The following is a 20,709-nucleotide window of genomic DNA, read 5'->3' as shown; positions in this document are numbered from 1 at the left end:
GGTCCGCGAGTTCGAGCCCCGCGTCGGGCTCTGGGCTTATGGCTCAGAGCCTGGAGCCTGTTTCCGATTCTGTGTCTCCCTCTCTCTCTGCCCCTCCCCCGTTCATGCTCTGTCTCTCTCTGTCCCAAAAATAAATAAACGTTGAAAAAAAAAAATTTAAAAAAAAAAAAGAAATACTCCAAACAACAAGGAGAATAAAACACAAATTCTTGGGGCGCCTGGGTAGCTCAGTCAGTTAAGTGTCCGACTTTATCTCAGGTCATGATCTCGTGGTTTGTGGGTTTGAGCTCCATGTCCGGCTCTGTGCTGACAGCTCAGAGCCTGGAACCCATTTTGGATTCTGAGTCTCCCTCTCTATCTGCCTCTCCCCTGCTCACTGTCTCTCTTTCCTTCAAAAATAAATAAACATTTAAAAATTTTTAAAGAAAACACACAAATTCTTGATCTGGTAAAATTAAGATATAGCTAAATCCAACTCCCAAAAGCCATGGAGATCGTGAAGATTAAGAGTGCAAGCTGAGAAGGAAAACTGCTTATCTCACAAAGAGGGAGCAAGACAAACTTCCCAAAGTGGAAAAGCCTAAACCCCATGTTTATAACAAGAATAAGATAGAAGCGCCTGGGTGGCTCAGTTGGGATTCTCTCTCCCTCTCTCTCTCTGCCCTTCCCCACTTACACACTCTCTCCAAAAAAGAAAGAAAGAAAGGAGTAAGAAACGCATGCTACATAGGCAGAAACTCCTCCATCTGGCTCCAGCAGTGAAACAGAGAAGGCAGAGAGCTTAAAGAGAAATCATTCAGAAATGCCCTGTTTACAGAGGCAGTCAGTTAAGCCTCTGATTCTTGATTTTGGCTCAGGTCATGACCTCGCAGTCTGTCAGTTCGAGCCCTGTGTTGGGCTCTGTGCTGACAGCTCAGAGCCTGGAGCCTGCTTCAGATTCTGTGTCTTCCTCTCTCTCTGTCCCTCCACTGCTCACACTGTGTCTCTCAAAAATGAATAAATGTTAAAAGAAAAAAAAAATTAGAAGTGCCCTGTTTACAAAGAACTTTGTTTCTATGGCAGCAGGGTAGAAAAGAAGTTTTGTATTAGGAAAAAATATACAGTTGCCTAACCCTATTGGCTGGGAAAAATAAAAGCTGAGCAAATTAGCACATTAAATCCTGGATCGTAACGAAAATTCTAGATAGCCTGGAATGTAGGAGGACATGCCCCCATACTCATACAACCTTCTACAAATAACTGGGCAAAAATAAACATACCACATAGTTAGAAATTTATTTTTAAGTTAAAAAAAACACAAAAGCAAAATACAAAGTTATGTTTCAAAACCTAGGCCAACATCTTTCCTCTTAATAAATGTAAATGAGCTAAACTCACCAGAGCAAAAGACTTTCAGACTGGAGCATAAAAACAAAACCCAACTCCATAACATAAACTAAAATCGAAAATTAAGAGTTTTTGAAAGCTGAAGATAATAAAACAAAGCAAAAGTATACTAGGCAAATACAAACAATACAAGAGTTGTATCTTAATACCCCACAAGGTTGAATTCAAGACCCCCCCAAAAAAGGCTTAAACCAGAAAAAGATCATTTCATAGTGTTAAATATGATGCAATTCCTTTCCAACAAAAAGGGGCTAGAGCAACTGAGCACCCATGTGCAAAATGAAAGAAAGAAGAAAAGAATCTCAACATGAACCTCACACCTCATATAAAAATTAACTCAAAATGACTTATGAACTTAAATGTGAAATGTTAGAAGAAAAAAAACATAGAAAAAAAATAAATAAGAAAATCTTCAGAATCTATAGCCAGGGAAGGGTTCTTGATAACAAAAGCACAACCCATAAAAAGAAAAATTAATAAATTTTACTCTGCAAAAACCCTATTAAGAGAACAAAAAGACAAACTACAGACTGGGAAAAAATATTTGCAAACCATATGTCCAACAAATAACTTATATCTACAATATATAAAGAATTCTCGGGGTGCCTGGGTGGCTCAGTCAGTTAGGCGTCGGACTTCAACTCAGGTCAAGATCTCGCGGTTCATGAGCCTGGTTCGAGCCCCGCATCCAGCTCTGTGCTGACAGCTCAGAGCCTAGGGCCTGCTTTGGCTCCTGTGTCTCCTTTTCTTTCTATGCCCCTCCCCCATGCACGTGCTTGCTCGCGCGCACGCTCTCTCTCTCTCTGTTCCTCAAAAATGAATAAATATTAAAAAAAAATAAAGAATTCTCAGAACTCAACAGCACAAAGACTAATAATCCAATCAGAAAAATAGAAGACATGAACAGATATTTCACAGAAAAGGAGATATGAATGGCAAGTAAACACATGAAAAGAAGTTTGACATCATTAGCCATTGGTGAAATGTGAATTAAAACCACAATGAAATATCACTACGTACCCATCAGAATGATCAGAATAGAAAATAGTGAAATATGAAATGCTGGCAAAGATGCAGAGAAACTAGATCATTTTTTAATATAATTTATTGTCCAATTGGCTTACATACAACACCTAGTGCTCATCCCAACAAGTTCCCTCCTCAATGCCTATCACCCGAAACTAGATCATTTATATGTAACCAGTGGAAATGTAAAATGGTACATCTCCTCTGAAAAAACATTTATCAGTTTCTTATAAAACTAAACATGTATTTACCATATGCCTCAGAAATTACACTCTTGGACATATACCCCAAAGAAATGAAAACTTATGTTCTAATGCCTATATACAAATGTTCATAGAAGCTTTACTTGTAATAGCAAAAAACTGGAAGCTACCCAAATGTCCCTCAACAAGTGTATGGATAAACAACCGTGGTATGTCATTACCATGGAATACAACTCAACAATAAAAAAGAAACCATTGATACACTTAACATCTTGAATGGATCTCAAGAATATGCTAGATAAAAAAGAAAAAGGCCAGTTTCAAAAGGTTATATGCTACATGATCTCATTTTATAATTCTGGAAATAACAAAATTATAGAGATATAACACAGATTAGTGGGTGGCAAGGATTAAGAAGGAGGCAGGTAGAGGAGAGTTGGTATGACTACAAAGGGGTAGCAAAAAGGAGCCTCATGGTCTTGTTTTTTTTTTTTTCAATTTATTTATTTAAGTAATCTCTACACCCAACATGGGGCTCGAACTCACAACCCTGAGATCAACAGCCACATGCTCCACCAATTGAGCCAGCCAAGTGCTCCCAGCTTTGTGGTTTTAGAACCATTCTGGATCTGAATTGTGGGGCAGGGACATGAAGCTACACATGATAAAACTACATAGAAATGTAAAACACACACAAAAGAGTGCATGTAAAACTGGCAAAATCTGATAGGCTCTGTGAATTGAATCAATGTCAGTTTCCTGGTTGTGATATTTTACTGTACTCATACAAGATGTTACCACTGGGGAAGTCTGGGTAAAGGATGCATGGGACCTGCTTGCACACTTTCTCTCTCTCTCTCTCTCACTCTGCCCCTCTCCCCTGCTAGTGCTCTCTCTCTAAAATAAAAATAAATAAATAATTTAAAAAACTTTAAAAATAAGTAAAAACTTTTAATTAATGTATATACTATTTATTTATACACTATAGCAAACCTTTAATCAATGAAGTTTTATAATACATCTGATGCCTGGTAGACCTCTGCTTCTCATTCCTCTCCTTTTTTAGAATTATCAGGACTATTCTATGTGTTTATTTTTCCATTCAAAAGTATGGAATGAGTGTGCCAAGACCTTTAAAGTACTGTTGGTGGGGCGCCTGGGTGGCTCAGTCGGTTGAGCAGCCGACTTTGGCTCAGGTCATTATCTCGCGGTCCATGAGTTCGAGCCCCGCGTTGGGCTCTGTGCTGACAGCTCAGAGCCTGGAGCCTGCTTCAGATTCTGTGTCTCCCTCTCTCTGACCCTCCCCCGTTCATGCTCTGTCTCTCTCTGTCTCAAAAATAAACGTTAAAGGGGCGCCTGGGTGGCGCAGTCGGTTAAGCGTCCGACTTCAGCCAGGTCACGATCTCGCGGTCTGTGAGTTCGAGCCCCGCGTCAGGCTCTGGGCTGATGGTTCGGAGCCTGGAGCCTGTTTCCGATTCTGTGTCTCCCTCTCTCTCTGCCCCTCCCCCGTTCATGCTCTGTCTCTCTCTGTCCCAAAAAATAAATAAACGTTGAAAAAAAAATTTTTTTTTTTAAAAAATAAACGTTAAAAAAAAATTAAAAAAATAAAGTACTGTTGGTATTTTTAATGTGATCACACATTTTTAGATTAATTTAGGGACAACTGATCTCATAACAATACTAAATCTTCCCATTAAAGAGTAAGATCTCTTAATTATGTCTCTGTACATAATTCTTTAAATACAAAAATCTACCAAGTGAATAACTATCAATATTCAAATATCTATCAATTGCAAAAGGGATGCTTGCAAAATGATTTCTTACCTACCAAAACCTCCTAGTAAAGACTATCCTTGAGTAAACATCAACAGATGTTCACAGAAACCTTCTCCTTTAAGAGCCAACTATAGTTGATTCCAAAGTATAGAGATACTTTGTATTCTCATAAGATCACCATGAAAGAAATGTTAAACTTTCTTCAAAAGGCTACAAATTATGGAGCACCAGGCTGGCTCAGTTGGGAGGACTTCAGCTCAGGTCATGATCTCAGGGTTCATGAGTTGGAGCCCCACATCTGGCTATGTGCTGACAGCTCAGAGCCTAGAGCCTGCTTTGGATTCTGTCTCCTTCTCTCTCTCTCTGCCCCTCCCCCACTCACACTGTCTCTCTCTCTCTCTCTCAAAAATGAATAAATGTTAAAAAAAAATTTTTTCTAAGGCTATAAATTATGCTTGCCAACCCTCCTGCTGGATTGAGGAAGTATCTTTTATCAGAGTTGGGAGGAGGGGGTGAGAAAGGAGGGGGAGTGAGAAGAAGGTGTTAAAAACTGTATTAAGATCAAAGTCCTATCCTCAAATGACTTTAGATTTAAGTAGGAAAAAAAAAAAACATAAAAAATAGGGACAAGACCACCTTCTTCAGGTCCTTTGCTTAACTTTTTTCCCCCATAGCTCCATTTTAAGAGGAATTAAAAACAAACAAACAAACAAAAACAGAAGGAAAATATAGCTGGGGCTCCTGGGTGGCTCAGTCAATTGAGCACCCAACTTTTTTTTTTTTCCTCCTTGAGTGTCCAACTCTTGATTTCAGCTCAGGTCATGATCCCAGGGTTGTGGGATCAAGCTCTACGTTGGGCTCCATGTTGAGCAGAAGAGCCTGCTTGAAATTCTTTCTCTCTCCCCCACCCTCCCGCCCACTTCCCAACTCATGCAGGTGCACACTCTCCAAGAAAAGAAAGAAAGAAAGAAAGAAAGAAAGAAAGAAAGAAAGAAAGAAAGAAAAAAGGAAAAGAAAAGAAACAGGGAGGGAAGGGGGAGGGAGGAATAAAATATGGCTAAATCCTCTGGGAAGGTCAAGTTTTATGCTAATAAGCCTCTGAAATGATCTTACAGAGAATGAAATTTCTAGAAAGTTATAATCTGGAAGAATAAGGTATCTAGGAATAAAAGTCTAAGACTGCCTGTAGAGTTAGTTAAGGATAGAGACAAAGTTTAATGGCTGTTCACTCTTAGAAAATGAACCAATTCCCAAGGTAATGCATATCTGCCAGCATAAGCAAGAAATATAAAATTTAAACTGCAATCTAAACCTTCCCTCATATTGGACGATAGCCATAATGACTCCAATGAAACAAATTCAGCATTTAGATTATAATTTGTTTCAGTAATAGTTGAAAAGATTAGGGATATAAATATACTATTGAATCTGAAAGGCAGAAAAATAATAGGTTGGGAATCATCCCAAGCTCCTCCCCATTACATCCTGAAAAGAAGATATAATAAAACATCAAAGCATCTTATACAGAGTATTGACATTCTATCATAAAAGATAACTTTAAGGTAGTTATGATTATGCAATATATGCTCATTCCTGAATCCATGACCGTTCTGTCCAGTAAAAGCATTTGGGAAATTTGGAACGCAGAAGTGAGTCACTTTTTGCAATATTAGGTAGATTGCTAAGCTTTATAATCAGTGTAGACTGTGATAAGTAAAACAATACATTTTATTACTAATTCTGCTTCCATTTCTTTAAGTAAACCCTGGTCCAGACCTCAAAACTTTTGTTTCCAAAGGAAAATGGTCCAGGAATAAGCTCAGGCAATAGCTCACATGAAAGAAAATGTCCCGTGGTAAGTCTTCTCTCTTTATACCACAGCATCCACTTTCACGTTGTTGTATTTTATTTCATGCTTTTTTGATTGCCATCAATCAGAAGGACAATTCTATTCTTTGTTTGATAACTGGTCTATGCTTCCAAGAGTGAAGAGCTCAGTGAAACAGAAGCTGCAGCAGTTGAGAACCAGGTCACAGATGTGAATGAGACAAAGTGAGAAATGGCTCTGAAGCTTAACAAACCAAGAAATACTAGATGCAGGTGATGCAGAACAGGCAGAAGGACACAGTAAGGACAATAGAGCCTCATACTCAAAAGAGTAGAAAGATCAAACTGAAGAAATAAACATTTTTAAAGAAATTAAGTTTTTCTACTTTTATGAACAATTAGTATATGATTTATTTGCCAAAAAAAAAAAAAGTCTTCTGCAGCATAGTAGCAGATCCAGTAGATCACAATTTGTGAACGGCCATTAGAATTAGCACAGTAAAGTTCCCTGTCATTCTTTTGCAACTAGATACAAATCTTTCATAATTAAAAAAAAATCTATTTTTATATAATAATGGATGTCAAGTGAAGTGGGTTTGGGGGGGGGGGTAAGTTTATTTATATATTTTTGAGAGAGGGAGAGAGAGCCCGTGCACATATGCAAGGGCGGGGGGGGGGGGGGGGAGAGGGAGACAGAGAGGGAGGGAGAGAGGGAGAGGGAGAGACAGAGAGAGAGAGAAAGAGAGAGAGAGAGGGAGGGAGGGAAAGAGAATCCCAATCAGGCTCCACAATATCAGTACAGAGCCCCATTCAGGGCAAGAACTCACCAACCGGGTGGCCACCACCCAGGTGGCCCTCAAGTGAGTTTTTTAAAGTTTTTTAAAGATGTTTCAATCAAGTAAACATCACATCTATTCCCTTTCTAAATTTCTTTTCTCCCCTCTTTTAATGAAAAACTAGAAAGGAACGAGGGAAGGGGGCTCAGCATTATAAAATCCACTACTATACCTGGGATAAGAAGCATTCCAAAAGACTTCAAAAGAGAAAGAAAATAAAGAAAATGGCAGAGATGTTATTTCATAATATGCATGCACTCAATTTTTTATTCTTTTATCTACATATAAAAGCTAAAATTTTATGATCTCCCGGAGTTCCAATTTGAAATTATGTCCTGCACTACAGACTAAACAAATTTTTTTTTACTACAGCAGTCCCAAAGAAAGAGATCCTACACCCACCAAAAAACCTAAATATCACCGACTCCTCCTTTTCCATTACCTTCCATTTCCTCCCATCAAGTTGTCTCAGTTTTACTTCTGAAACACTGCTAAGTCATCTATTCATCTCCACTGCCACTGGGATGTCCCAATCCAGATGGATTTTTAGATTAAACTCCTATAACAGCACCCTAGCTGATCTGTTTCTATCCTTGTCCTCCTCTACTCAATCTCCACAGGCAGCACACATGAGCCTCTTAACTTAAATCTCATCATGCCATTCTTCCACTAAAACCTTTACAAGCTTCCCATTTCACCCAAAATGAAATTCAAATTCCTAGCACCAGGACCCTCCCATGATCCAGAACCTATCTGATTCTGCAAGCATACTTCCTATCACTCTCTCCATCACAGACCCTCAAATAAGTCATGCTCTCTTCCATTACACAGCCTTTGTATTTTCTGTTCTCTTCCTATAAAGATTTTCCCTTATCCATATCCCTTCTTAAAAATCTTCAATGACTTCCTATCACTCCTAGATTAAGTCCTAAAGTCATTATCATGGCCTATGAAACCCTTAAGAAATATCCCTTGCCTAACTATCCAGACTTTCCCTATAATCCAGTCTTTGGCCTTCTTTCAATTCTTTAAACCTTCCACGGTCTATCCACCTCAGGGCCTTTATATATGCTGTTCCTTCTCCCTAACAGACTATCCACTCCCTTGTCACACCACCCTTAATACACATAATCATTCTTTGCATCTCAAACTCAAAGATCACTTTGCAGGGAGGCTATGGTAAGCAGAGTTCTAAAACTATCTCTCTCCCTCCCCAAGATTTCCATCCTCCAGTTATACAATCAAACAGTAATCTAGGTACTGCTGTGAAGGGACTTTGCAAATATAATTAAGTATTACTCAGATTTTAAGCAAGGGAGATTATCCTGGATTATCCTGGTGGGTCTAATATAATCAGTTAAACCCTTAAAGACAAAGCTTTCTCTGAGTTGAGGGCAGAATTGGAAGTCAGAGAGATACAGCACAGGTCAGCAAACAACCTGACTAGACCTTGAAGATTCTCCCCACAGAGACTCCAAATAAGATCCCGGTCCAGCTGATTGATTAGTTTGATTTAGGCCTGCAAGACTCTAAGCAGAGAACCCAGTCAAGCCACCTGGATCTACACAAACTGTGATACAATAGATGGGTGTTGCTCTAAGCTGCTAAATTGGTGGCAACAATAGAAAATGAATACAAAGGCTCTTCCCTGACCCCCATCTCCATCCCAGACTGGGTTAGGGTCTCTGTTAAGTGTTTCCATAGCATGTGACACTTCTCTTTAGGATATTCATCATACTTACTAATTGATATATGCAGTCTAAAATCTATAGTCAAAGGTTTTGTATTTTTGTATACCATACACCATTATAATCTAATACCTACAAAATTGGTACCCATAAATACCAAGAATTGGTACCAATTTTTTATTCAATTGTCTCAAAATTCAATCATTACACACTTTCAGTAAAGGCCTATATTATAAAATATTTCTATAATAAGGGTCAATTGCTTTATAGCAGTGACTAAGACAGGGGAAGAGAGAGAGGATGAATGGAATATATTCGGAATTACTGGGTCAGTTGTTCTTTTTATTTTACAAACCCTCCCTCACTTACCACTACCCACAATCTGAGATGTCCACTCTATGCCCTATGACCCTAGGGAAGCATGATCATCTATTAGAGAATCACAAAAGATTCCCACCTAGAGTCATCATTACTAATGTCACTGAGTTAGATTCCTCAGATATGCTGAATTGTAAATCAAGGTTTTAAACAGTTGGTTTACTTTTTTAAAGAAATACTTTTCAAAATGAAAAACAAACAAACAAATTTACTCAAACTGAGACATTCTTACTTCATACTAAAGAGAGACTTAATATATTAAACCATCTGGTCAAAAAGAGGAAAAGTCAACTAAAAGAAGAATTTACTTACATCAATGGGAAAGCAAAAAACGGAAGTGTCATGGCAAGTCTTGCTGTAAATTCATCAGGAAGATACCACAAGTATACAATTAAACATGTAAACAGATAGAGAATTGAAGAGTAGAGAATTAATCTTCCAACCCATAATTTTTGTAATCTCTGATTTTTTTCCCTAAATTCTTCCAATGCTTGAATTTCCTGTTAAGAGAGAATTATTCTATATTATTGAAGCGAATCTCAAATTTCATAAAGAAATCAAAATGTTAACAAAAAATTTTAACAGTATAGAGAGGTTATAAAGAAATAATTCTTAAAAGTCAATGAAATATAATACCTTAATATTTTTAAATAGAACATATGAAAAAGAAAATTTTAAATGAGGCTAAAAACATGAAATGCCTATTCTGACAAGTTACTCTTAAATGCAAAATTAAGATACTGTTTTTAACCTACCAAATTAGCAAAGATCAAGCATGAAATTGACATCAATAAATAGTATTTATTAAACTAAACAAGTAATAATTCTCCTTTTATAAGGTCTAAAAAAATCTGGCTATATAAAGAAAGAATGAATAAAAACTGGGGTGCCTGGGTGGCTCAGCTGGTTAAGGATCTGACTCTTGGTTTCGGCTCAAGTCATGATCTCACAGTTTCGTGAGTTCAAGCTCCATGTCAGGCTCCGTGATGACAGTGTGGAGCCTGCTTGGGATTCTCTGTCTCCCTTTCTCTCTGCCCTTCGCCCACCTGGGCTGTCTCTGTCTCTCTCAAAATAAATAAATGAAATTTTAAAAAAAAAGGAATTAATAAAAATTAAAACAGTGACCCACACTAGATTCTTTCAATCTATTCATCACTCTTAATATTCCTAAGGAATAACCATTTTTGATAATAGAAAGTAAAAAAAGCTGTGAAGTTTGTGTACTGATAAAAATTGTTGCAGACCATCTTATAATCTACTTTATCCTATCTGTTATGCCATGCTATGCATCTAATTCCATTCTAACAGGTTCTATTGACACAGGCTTCTTAAGTCACTGATTCACTCTGAATTTTTTTGAAATAATGTAACATTAAAGTCTTCAGGCTTACTCTGTATCATCTCTAATTCCCAAACCAGATCCAGTCTCCAAAATACTACATATATACTATAATAATATTTATGTAATACCTAAAATGAATTAAAACACCCCAAAGCTAAAAAACATACCTTATCTATATTTTCCAGAACTTCTACAGTTGACGGTTTTGTCTGTTATAAAAACAGATGAGACATTAAAACTTGTTATTGCAAACTTAGATACATTTTGATTTATAAAATCACAAAAGAACATTTTAATTCAAAATTAAGCTTTTTCAAATATTGTTAAACAATGTACACTATTTATTAATAACATTTAGATTTAAATAAAAATTATAAAGAGAACTACGTAAGATTAAAGAAACAAGCATTTTCCTACTTGACTTTTTAGCCTGAGTACTTTCAACTCTGACAGTTCATTTTTTACCAGTCTTAATCCCAGAACACACTTTTATAGAGAAAAAGAAATTCTCCTCCAAGAAAAATTTTCTTAGACATGATTATTCAAAAGAACTCCTACATTAAAAAACTCAAGATTAAAGATGGTCTGATTTACTATTGCTAAAAGTTCATTTAGGACTCTGGAAGTCAAAATCAATAGGCTACCTTCATTCTGAATTCCTACGTTTCTGAAGATTAGATTTTAAAAAGGCACCTAAGAATACTTCATTATAGCAGAGCTTGTTTGTTAAAAATATTTTTTATACACCCCGAATAAAAACCAGCCAAAATGTCTCATACAACACTTGTGAAACCATTTACCAATTATGTACTCAGTAATATAGGAGGATAATGAATATCAATTCATTGCAGTTCCCATAAGAGTTGTTAACATTAGGTTGAACCATATGAAATTGCTTTTTATGTAAGTCAAAACTGTTGAATATTGGTAATTTCATATGATTCAACCTAACAACGACAAAGAAAAAATAGGCAAATTTGATCCTCAAGCAGAACTGTAACAGAGTTTTAAAGGAAAGAGCAAGGAGTCCATGGAATACCAAAACAAAGCAGTTCCAGTAACAGTCCAAAAACTAGTATACCAAGCATTTCTAGGCTCCATTATTATACTAAAAAGGAATTAAAAATAAGCAAAGTAGTTTGTCTGAGATTACATTATCTCCTCTCATATTAGAAAAGAGCATATATTAATATATTTTATATTTTATAGTACTAAATTGGAGATACTTCCTCTAAAGCCTTAACCAATAACATCAAACTACATTTCAAATTTTGTTTTAAGCCTCTAATTCCTAAAAGTATATCTAGTATAACTTCAGCAAATATTTATGACAAGCTTTAAGCAAAAAGAGATAGCCTGTAAAATCAGGTATTGTATAGCATACAACTATAATTTCAACCATTTCAACAATAATAATAGTTTCAACTATTTTTCAAATAAGATTGAAATGTAGGCAATATAAGGGAAAAAAGCTAGAAAAGATAGCTATTTTCACATGAATGAATAAACAAAAATAATTCATAAGTCAAAGTGAAACAATTATTTTAAACAGAGGCATTACATACCTACATGGCAAGCAGAACTATTAAAGTCCAAATATAATTCATAAGAATTATAATTCTTCTAATTCATAAGAAAAGGAAGAAAATTAAATAGAATTAGGGACAATATCAAGCTTTACTCAAGCCTATACTACAAAGGAGACTTTTACAAATAGGTTTATGTGACACTTTATATTAGACTAAGAACTGGCCATAAAGAAAAATAACTTACCTTCCATCGAGAAAATAATCCACCCATCTTTTATTTTTAGAAACTGGGCACAATGATAAATATCATCAATTGTCCAAAGGAATTCACAGCTAGAAAAAAAGCAAGTATTTAAAATTTTTAGGTTAAACACACAGCATACCCACTATAAAATATAGATGTTGCAATACTGCCAAAAAATAACATACAATACTAATTTCTCTGAACTCCACTTATGTGGAATTTTAATTTAGAGAGCCTTGGGATAGTCTACCCTTCAAGAAATCCCTTCTTCCAAATCAGGACATATTTAAAAGTAAAAATAAGCTGAAAAGGCTTTTAAATGGCACGACATTTTAGCAGCGTATATTCATACTACTTTGCAATTTGCTGTTGTTTACAGTAGATCCCCTAATGTTGTAAGAAAAGTTTTATTAAACTACTTTCATTCCACACGCTTAAATACAATATCTCTATCATTCAGCTATCTACCAACTAAACTAGTTATTTGGAATTAGCATTTTACAATGTTTAGCATAACATTATTTTACAAGTAATAACAGAAAGCCAACTGGATTTTGAATAAGAAAATAAGGATTACAAAACTACCTGTGACCTTGAGCAAATCATTTATTGCTTCTGGAGTTTTAATTTTATTTTCTGTAAACTAGACTTACTATACCACCACTTTTCACAGGATAGCCTTCCTTACTACCATTTTACAGATAAGAAAATTAAGTGAAAAGACATTCAGCAATTTTCCCAATAGCTCAGAAGACACATGATTCAAAACCACTCTATCTTCAGACTTCTGGTCTGTTCACTACTGTTCCAACACCCAAATAAACATTTCTCTCTGAAACTGGGTCTAAGTCCCTCAAGTCAGTTGACCTTCATGTCAGTTAGTGTATATCTAATATCCTTATTTCAGTCATTTTTCTAGTATTCTCAAATGTATTATAATATTACCATATGGATAAAACTGTATCAGCAATCTTAGGTTCTAAATCAATTTACCAGTCAATAATTATATAAGTTTTTACTCTTTTAAGTTGAAAGAGTAAAAACATACTTTCAAATTTACACACTTTTACCAGGTGTAGTTATATACTGCCAATGTATAAAACTACTTCATTTCCACACACAAAAAAAGTTAGGCCATAATTCTTACATTTTTTAAAACCATTAATGTAATCACAAAATAATACCAGTACCAAGTAAATGCATTCACTCTGCGACACTATTTATAGGCTGCAATTAGCATAAGGCATACCCATCTTGGACTTTCTTGGGTAGAGAAGTAACAAAGAGCCTAATTATGAAATACTTTCACTTACAAAGCAATTTTTAGTACCAGATATACCAATAATCTGTCCTGAAATTTTCTGGTGTTTATAAATATAATGAATGTTATCCGCCACATTTAAGTTGCAACCTAAATATTATTAATCCTTCAATATTAACTAAGTATTCAAATTTCTAAAGTGCAGTTTTAGGAAATCCTGGAACTTTAATGAATAAAAGTATAAATTTCTCAGTTAAAACATTAAATAGATCTCAAAACCTTCTGAAGATGCGAAAAATACTAAGAAAGGTGACGGGGTGGGGGTGGATTTACATGAGCCACTTAACTTGGTATTTTCAAAGTATATAGTAATTCTCTACTATTCGGGAATTAATTGTATGCTGTCAAGCACAGTGTTTTGCACACAACTGATCTACACGTTTTGGTTTCTAACAATTATATGCCTCCAAGTTAAGTTTGTAGTCATCACAAGTCAGGATTTTTAATACTTAAAAGTAATCACAGGGGTGTCTGCTGGCTCAGTTGGTAGAGCATGGGACTCCTGATCTTGGGGTCATGAGTTTGAGCCCCATGTTGGGGGTAGGGTTTACTTAAAAATAAATAATTCTTTAAAATAACATTGAAAAAAAAAGTAATGACAACAATAAAGATACCAGTTAAATATTTGGTAAGTACTGCTATTTCTCTAGGAAACCCTAAAACAAACGCCTTACATGACTTGTATTATTTAGATACTACTATCATCCCATTTTACAAATGTTGGAAACTGAGGCTAGGGAAGTAAAGTAATTTGGTCCCAAAAATACTAAGTAGCAGAGCCAGACACAGCATTTTAGTTTTGGCTTTTTATGAAGAAACTAGTTATTTCCAGTAACACGAAATCAGAAATAAAGTCTGCTTTATATAAATTAGATTGGAATATTTATACATAAAATATATGAAAGCACCTCTGACATTCTCAAATAGCTGGTAAACAGAGCTACTGAAGTGGAAAGTAAGTTATAAACACAAGAGACAGTGTTGGTACAGTGGATCATGTAGCCCACATCTGATTAAATCTGAATGTTTAAATCTGCATGGAAGAGAAGCTAAATGATTTGCCAAATCATTTTGGCAGCTAGCTCTAGTTAGGGGCAGAACTGATAACTAGGAGTCTGCAAGCACTGCTTTTACTTTTTTACTGAATATCACTTTTTAAGTAAGCATAATATGAAATATATGCATAATGTTGCAATTAATATCAATTATTTGCTTGGAGAACTGTTATGGTGTTAATGAAATAAACTATGAGATTTCTGAAGCAGAGTATTCTGCTTTAGAATTTGTCCTCGAAAACAACATTATGGTAAATAGTCGTTAAATGTCATATCCATGCTTTCAGGGTCATAATCAAAGAATGAGTCAACCCTCATTGTTCCAGCAATTTTCCTATCAAATTCCAGTATTTGTTTAAGAAGCTGATTTACTATGGGGCACCTTGGTGGCTCAGTTGGTTAAGCGTCGGACTTCAGCTCAGCTCACATAATCTCATAGTCTGTGAGTTCAAGCCCTGCATCAGGCTCTGTGCTGACAGCTCAGAGGCTGGATCCTGCTTCAGATTCTGTCTCTCTCTCTGCCCCTCCCCCTGCTCACACTCTGTCTCCCTCTCAAAAATAAAATAAAAACATAAAAAAATTAAAATCAAAAAAGAAGTTGATTTGCTATAATACACAACTAATGGTAGTACTTTCCATCAGATATGAAAGCATAACAAAATTAAGTAAATCAACTCTTTATAGCTTTCGTTTCATACCTCTTCTGTTTTCCAACTCTTTTTCCCTCCTTGCCATACTCCAATTCCTGTAGCCCATTACTTACTATGAAACCTTGGGCAAATAAGCTATTTAATGTCTCAGTTACTCAGTATCTTCATCTGCAAAAGAGGGATAGTTAAGGACCCTCTTTAAATGTTGAAAGGCTTGGGGCACCTGGGTGGCTCAGCCGGTTAAGCGACCAACTTTGGCTCAGCTCAGGTCATAATCTCAGTTGGTGGGTTCAAGCACCACATCCGGCTCTGTGCTGACAGCTCAGAACATGGAGCCTGCTTCGAATTCTGTGTCTCCCCCTCTCTCTCTGCCCCTCCCCAACTTGTGCATGCACACACGCGCTCTCTCTCTCAAAAATAAACATTAAAAAAAATTTTTTTAATGTTGAACGGCTTGAATGACACAATGCATTCTAAAGCATTTACAGCAGTGTCTAACACATAAATAATTCCTCAATATAAATTGTTTTTACTGCTGTGGTCATTGCTATTTCCTAATACATCTCTTCCAACAAATGGAAAATACATGGGAAGCAAATAACTACCATTTCTTTCAGAAGCATAAATCAATGTTTGCCCTTGAGTGGACAGATGGCTCAATCTCAAGTGGCTTGTCCCCAAGAACTCTTCCATAAATGTGTACAGTCTCTTTCCACTCTGATATCACAGTGGAACCTGACATGACCTTAAGAGCTGGATGCATCTAATGTGTTTTCCAGTAAGTAATTATGCCCACCATATTATTTCAATGTTTTGAATGTTCAATGTTAACTGATATTCACACTCAGGTTTGGGTGTCAGAATTTAAAATCCTGGGTCATGTCATTCTTAAATTCTCAGCTTACTTCAAGTCATATTAAAATAATGGAGTAGGGGCGTGGCTCAGTAAATTGAGCATCTAACTCATAATTTCAGCTCAGATCATGATCCCAGGGTCACAGAATCGACCCCTGCTAGGGCTCTGCACTGAACATGGAGCCTGCTTAGGATTCTCTCTCTCCCTCTCCCTCTCCCTCTCCCTCTCTCTCTCTCTGCTCCTCTCCCCCTCCCCCCAAAAATAATTAAGTAATTAATTATTTTAAATAATGGAAGGGTGCCTGGGTGGCTCAGTTGATTGAGTGACCAACTTTGGCTCAGGTCATGATCTCTTAGTTTGTAAGTTGGAGTCCCACATTGGACTTGCTGCTGTCAGCATCGAGCCTTCTTGAGATCCTACGTCCCCCTCTCTCTGCCTCTCCCCACTGGCATTCTCTCTCCCAAAAATAAATAAACATTTCAAAAAAAATTTTTAAATAAAATGAAAAAAATAAAGGAGTAAAAAAGATCTGGATTCAAAATATGGCTCAACCACATACTAGCAATGTGATCTTAGGTAAATTAAACTCTCTAAACCTCAGTTTCCACATCTGTAGAGTGGTGAAGATATCTACACTTTACAGAATTATTGTATGAATTAAATGAAATTATGTATCACCTGACACAGTGTCCAACTAGTGTGCACATAATAAACTGTAGCCACTATTATTACTATTATCAGAAAGCAATACTCCTCATACAAACACCTTTCTTTCTAAACTCATAAAGTATCTGTTTTCATAATTTTAAAATGGGAAAAATAAGTTACAGTTTGTATTTTAACTGAAAATGTTTTGCTCCCATTTACTTTAACATTAAAAAAATAAAACAACATATCCTGCAGGTTCTTCCATTAAAATAATCTTGCAGGCCTTTAACAGCAAAGCAAGTTAACTTTTATATTTATCAACTTCCAAACCTAAGTGGAAACTATTCAGTCACCATCAACAGTACCTCTATTTGTACTATTCAGTTTAAGCTTAAGAGTGATTTGTTCTAGAACTCTAACTTTCAAATATCCTAGCTAAAGGCAATTCTGAAATATACCAAACCACCACATTTATTGCTCAAAAATAAAATTACTGAAAAGAGGTACACCTCTAAAAGTAACTTTACTACACGTTGATTAATTCTGGTGTTCATGGTAAGCTGATGTTCATTCTGAACTAACTTCCAAGAAATGACTATATTTAATATGGAAAGGTTTCTAATATTAAATCATACCTGTTTGACAGTCATAGGACTTCTTTTCTTACATTCTCTCTCAAGTTAATATATAATCACTTTGTAACTTTATGAACAGTGTTGGACTGATCTTAGTAGATGACAGAGAAACCTAAAATTCTAATTTTAAAGGCACCATTCTTGTTTTTAAAAACGTGTTCAAAATCAACTTCCTCCTAAAATGGAACTATGGGGGCTGCTGAGAACAAGAGATTAGCGTTCGCTGCCAGTTTGAACATATGCCTGAAGCCAAGCTCACTCAGATGCACACACACTGCTGTGAACAGGGTCATTTCTGTCAACGGTGACACCCAAGCCAGAGAGAAAGGAGAAAACAATTGACACAAACCAGAAGCCAACTGGGAAAAAAGCAGAACATGGAAAATTCAATGAGTCACCAGTTTTATTACTGTGAGGGCACCATCAGCAAAACTGAGTTCACCAATCACAACTCTCAATACCCATACCCACTATTAAAAAAATTAAACTATTTTCTTTAAATAGTTTATTTTTAAGTAATCCCCACACTCAATGCGGGGCCCAAACCCATAACCTCGAGATCAAGAGTCGCAGCCTCCGCCCAACCCAGGCACCCCCAAGAAATAAACTATGGATGTAGTTTAGATTTGCTCTTCTCCTCCTGCTGCGCCCAAGACACCTACGCAACCTCTCCCTGCCCTCCAGCCTTACACCGCCCACCGTCCCTCAAATAAGGACAACGGTTGTAGAGAGGCTTCTCTAAGCAGCACACAATCCACGCCCACATGGCTGGGCCGAGCAGCATGACACTGACAGTTTTCGGTCCCTCCCAATCTGTCCAATTCGTGGCGCCTCCGCACAACTCAGAGAAAAAAAAAAAAAAACGAGACAGAGAACACTCAAGGCGACAGCTTAGCTTAGGGTAGAACCTTCGGACCCTTCGTCTCGACAGAGGCGGGCCAAAGAGCCGATGCTCAGCTCAACCCAGACACCCACACCGGAATCTGAGAACAAGGCGGGGAAACCACCTCCCCTTCGCGGGGATAGGTGGGGGGGAAGGGGTCTCTAGCACTCCAGAGTCAGCCCTGCCACTTGGCTGGTAAATCAAGAGGAGCAGGAGGCGATGTTGGTTAGCGCGCAGGCCGGCGGGAGTTTGACTAGCCGCCGCCGCAGAGCTCTTAGGCCACTTGGCATGAGGCGGGGGCGCCTGGGAGACGCAAGCGGGGGAACCGGGAGCGTATCTCCCAGGGAAAAGCTCGGCGCGCTTCCCCTTTGCCGAGCCCGCCACCCCCAGTTGCCTTCATTTTAAGCGTTCTACCTGCAAGAAGCGGGCAAAGCCCGGCGCTTGTGTCTACGTCTGCCAGCTTCGGCGGCCACCGCGCAGCCTGCCTCCCGAGCAGGCAGCAGCCGCCACTGACAGAGCGATGGGCCCGGCCAACTCCTTCCCATCAAACCCCGCGCTTCCGCCGCCGGCCAATCCGCGCCGCAGCCGGCGCGCGCCGCTCCCCGGTCACGTGACTGTGACCCGAGCAGACAGTTGGGGCGGGCCAGTCCGGCCGTTGGCCGGGGGCCTCCTGTCCCTGTGGCTTCCGCGGCTAAGCAGGGTGCTTCTCGTCGTGTCTCAGGGGTATACTGCCATTTATTATGAGTCTTACCAATAGCGGTTACTTCTTACTCGTCCTCTGCCCCCGATTCTCTTGAAGCCTGTTCTGCCGAGTCTCACTGGAGAAGGAGAACCCCGAAATTGGTCCTGGTGGTCCTAGACCGGCCGCGAGGGAGACGAGTGCGGTTGAGGGTGGAGACGGCTGTGTCTGGAAAGGACTCCGCCTTGAGGAGTCCCAGATCAGCTGTCATCCAGCCGGCAGCAGTGCGAGTGCTGAGAAGAGGCCAGTTCCCAAGCCCGTGGAGAAAATTCAGCCTAGACTCCAGGAGTGCTTGGGGCTCTTATCACCCATGGACGTCAAAAAGGGTCATTTGATGACAGGACGCTTACCTCACCCGTGTGTGGTGAGCTGCAAATGGCACATGATGTTGATTTCAAACCCATGTATGGCAGAAGCTGAGTTTTCTATTTCAAAACTCTTACCTCCAGGATACTCCCTTCACAGGTCGTGATACGTGGGCCCACTAATAAACGACCCAGGCTGCAGTCACCTCAGATTTGAAACACTGGCTGAAGAGCAATTTCCTAGTCAACTGGAAATGACAAGTCCCAATAAGGAAAGATACTTGAACCACACAAGATAACGATGGAGAAGGGTAGAAAAGCAAGCCAAAGCCTTGGTCAGTGTTTTACCTCCGTGACATATTTTAACCCGTTGTGCAAACATTTTCGTGGGATTTTTTTTTTTTTTTTAGTTACATAAGCTTTTGAAAACAATGTTTCCAAAGGGGAACCCTCTTTCACTGGTGGTGGGAATGCAAACTGGTGCAGCCACTCTGGAAATCAGTGTGGAGGTTCCTCAAAAAATTAAAAATAGAACTACTCTATGACCCAGCAAGAGCACTTCTAGGAATTTACCCAAGGGATGCAGGAGTGCTGATGCATAGGGGCACTTGTACCCCAATGTTTATAGCAGCTCTTTCAACAATAGCCAAATTATGGAAAGAGGCTAAATGTCCATCAACTGATGAATGGATAAAGATGTGGTTTACATGTACAATGGAATACTACTTGGCAATGAGAAAGAATGAAATCCTGCCTTCTGCAGCAACATGGATGGAACTGGAGGGTATTATGCTAAGTGAAATAAGTCAGGCAGAGAAAGATACCATATGTTTTCACTCATGTGGATCTTGAGAAACTTAACAGAAGACCATGGGGGGAGGGGGGGGAATATAGTTACAGAGAGAGAGAGGGAGGCAAACCACAAGAGACTCTTAAATACTGAGAACAAACTGAGGTGGGATGGGGGAGAGGGGAAAATGGGTGATGGGCATTGAGGAGGGCACTTGTTGGGATGAGCAGTGGGTGTTGTAAGGAAGCCAATTTGACAATAAATTATATTAAAATAATGTTTCCGTGATTTTTAAAGACTAATTGTTTGAATGTGCTATATTTAAACTTTGACAATGCAAACAAATAAGGTAAAGTAACAAACTGAACATAGGATCTAGTTGGTAAGAGTAAAATCTTACACTGGAAGCTACCAGATAATTCACTGTGGAATCGCTTGTCCTAACTTACAGCTTTTTAAGCTTGAAAGGATGAAGGGAAGGGAACCCAAGTTTACTTCTTGTGTACTATGGGTCAGGCACTTTACAAACCTAGAAGAAAATGAAACATTTCATTTATTTTGATATGGAAATTAAACCATTTTGATTTTCATC

The 20,709-nt window shown here is 38.0% G+C and overlaps 1 protein-coding gene across 4 annotated transcripts in view; it reads right to left on the bottom strand.

Moving 5' to 3' along the window:
• Nucleotides 1-19,121, bottom strand: part of LNPK (lunapark, ER junction formation factor) — a 73,964-nt gene extending 54,843 nt beyond the window's left edge. For 2 of the 4 annotated variants that reach the window (XM_047872352.1, XM_047872355.1), the window contains exons 1-4: nucleotides 18,698-18,833; nucleotides 12,236-12,324; nucleotides 10,630-10,671; nucleotides 9,433-9,620 (exon numbers count right to left, since the gene is read on the bottom strand). In XM_047872352.1, coding sequence (XP_047728308.1) covers nucleotides 9,433-9,620; nucleotides 10,630-10,671; nucleotides 12,236-12,262 — 257 coding nt within the window. In that variant the 5' untranslated portion in view covers nucleotides 12,263-12,324; nucleotides 18,698-18,833. Of the gene's footprint in view, nucleotides 1-9,432; nucleotides 9,621-10,629; nucleotides 10,672-11,080; nucleotides 11,082-12,231; nucleotides 12,325-18,697; nucleotides 18,834-19,034 lie in introns of those variants that run through there. The other 2 variants (XM_047872356.1, XM_047872354.1) reach the window with 2 other exon arrangements.
• Nucleotides 19,122-20,709: the final 1,588 nt, after the last annotated feature.

Source organism: Prionailurus viverrinus, chromosome C1 (assembly GCF_022837055.1).
Source record: "Prionailurus viverrinus isolate Anna chromosome C1, UM_Priviv_1.0, whole genome shotgun sequence".
NCBI lineage: Eukaryota > Metazoa > Chordata > Mammalia > Carnivora > Felidae > Prionailurus > Prionailurus viverrinus.
This window is presented reverse-complemented; position numbering and strand designations above follow the sequence as displayed.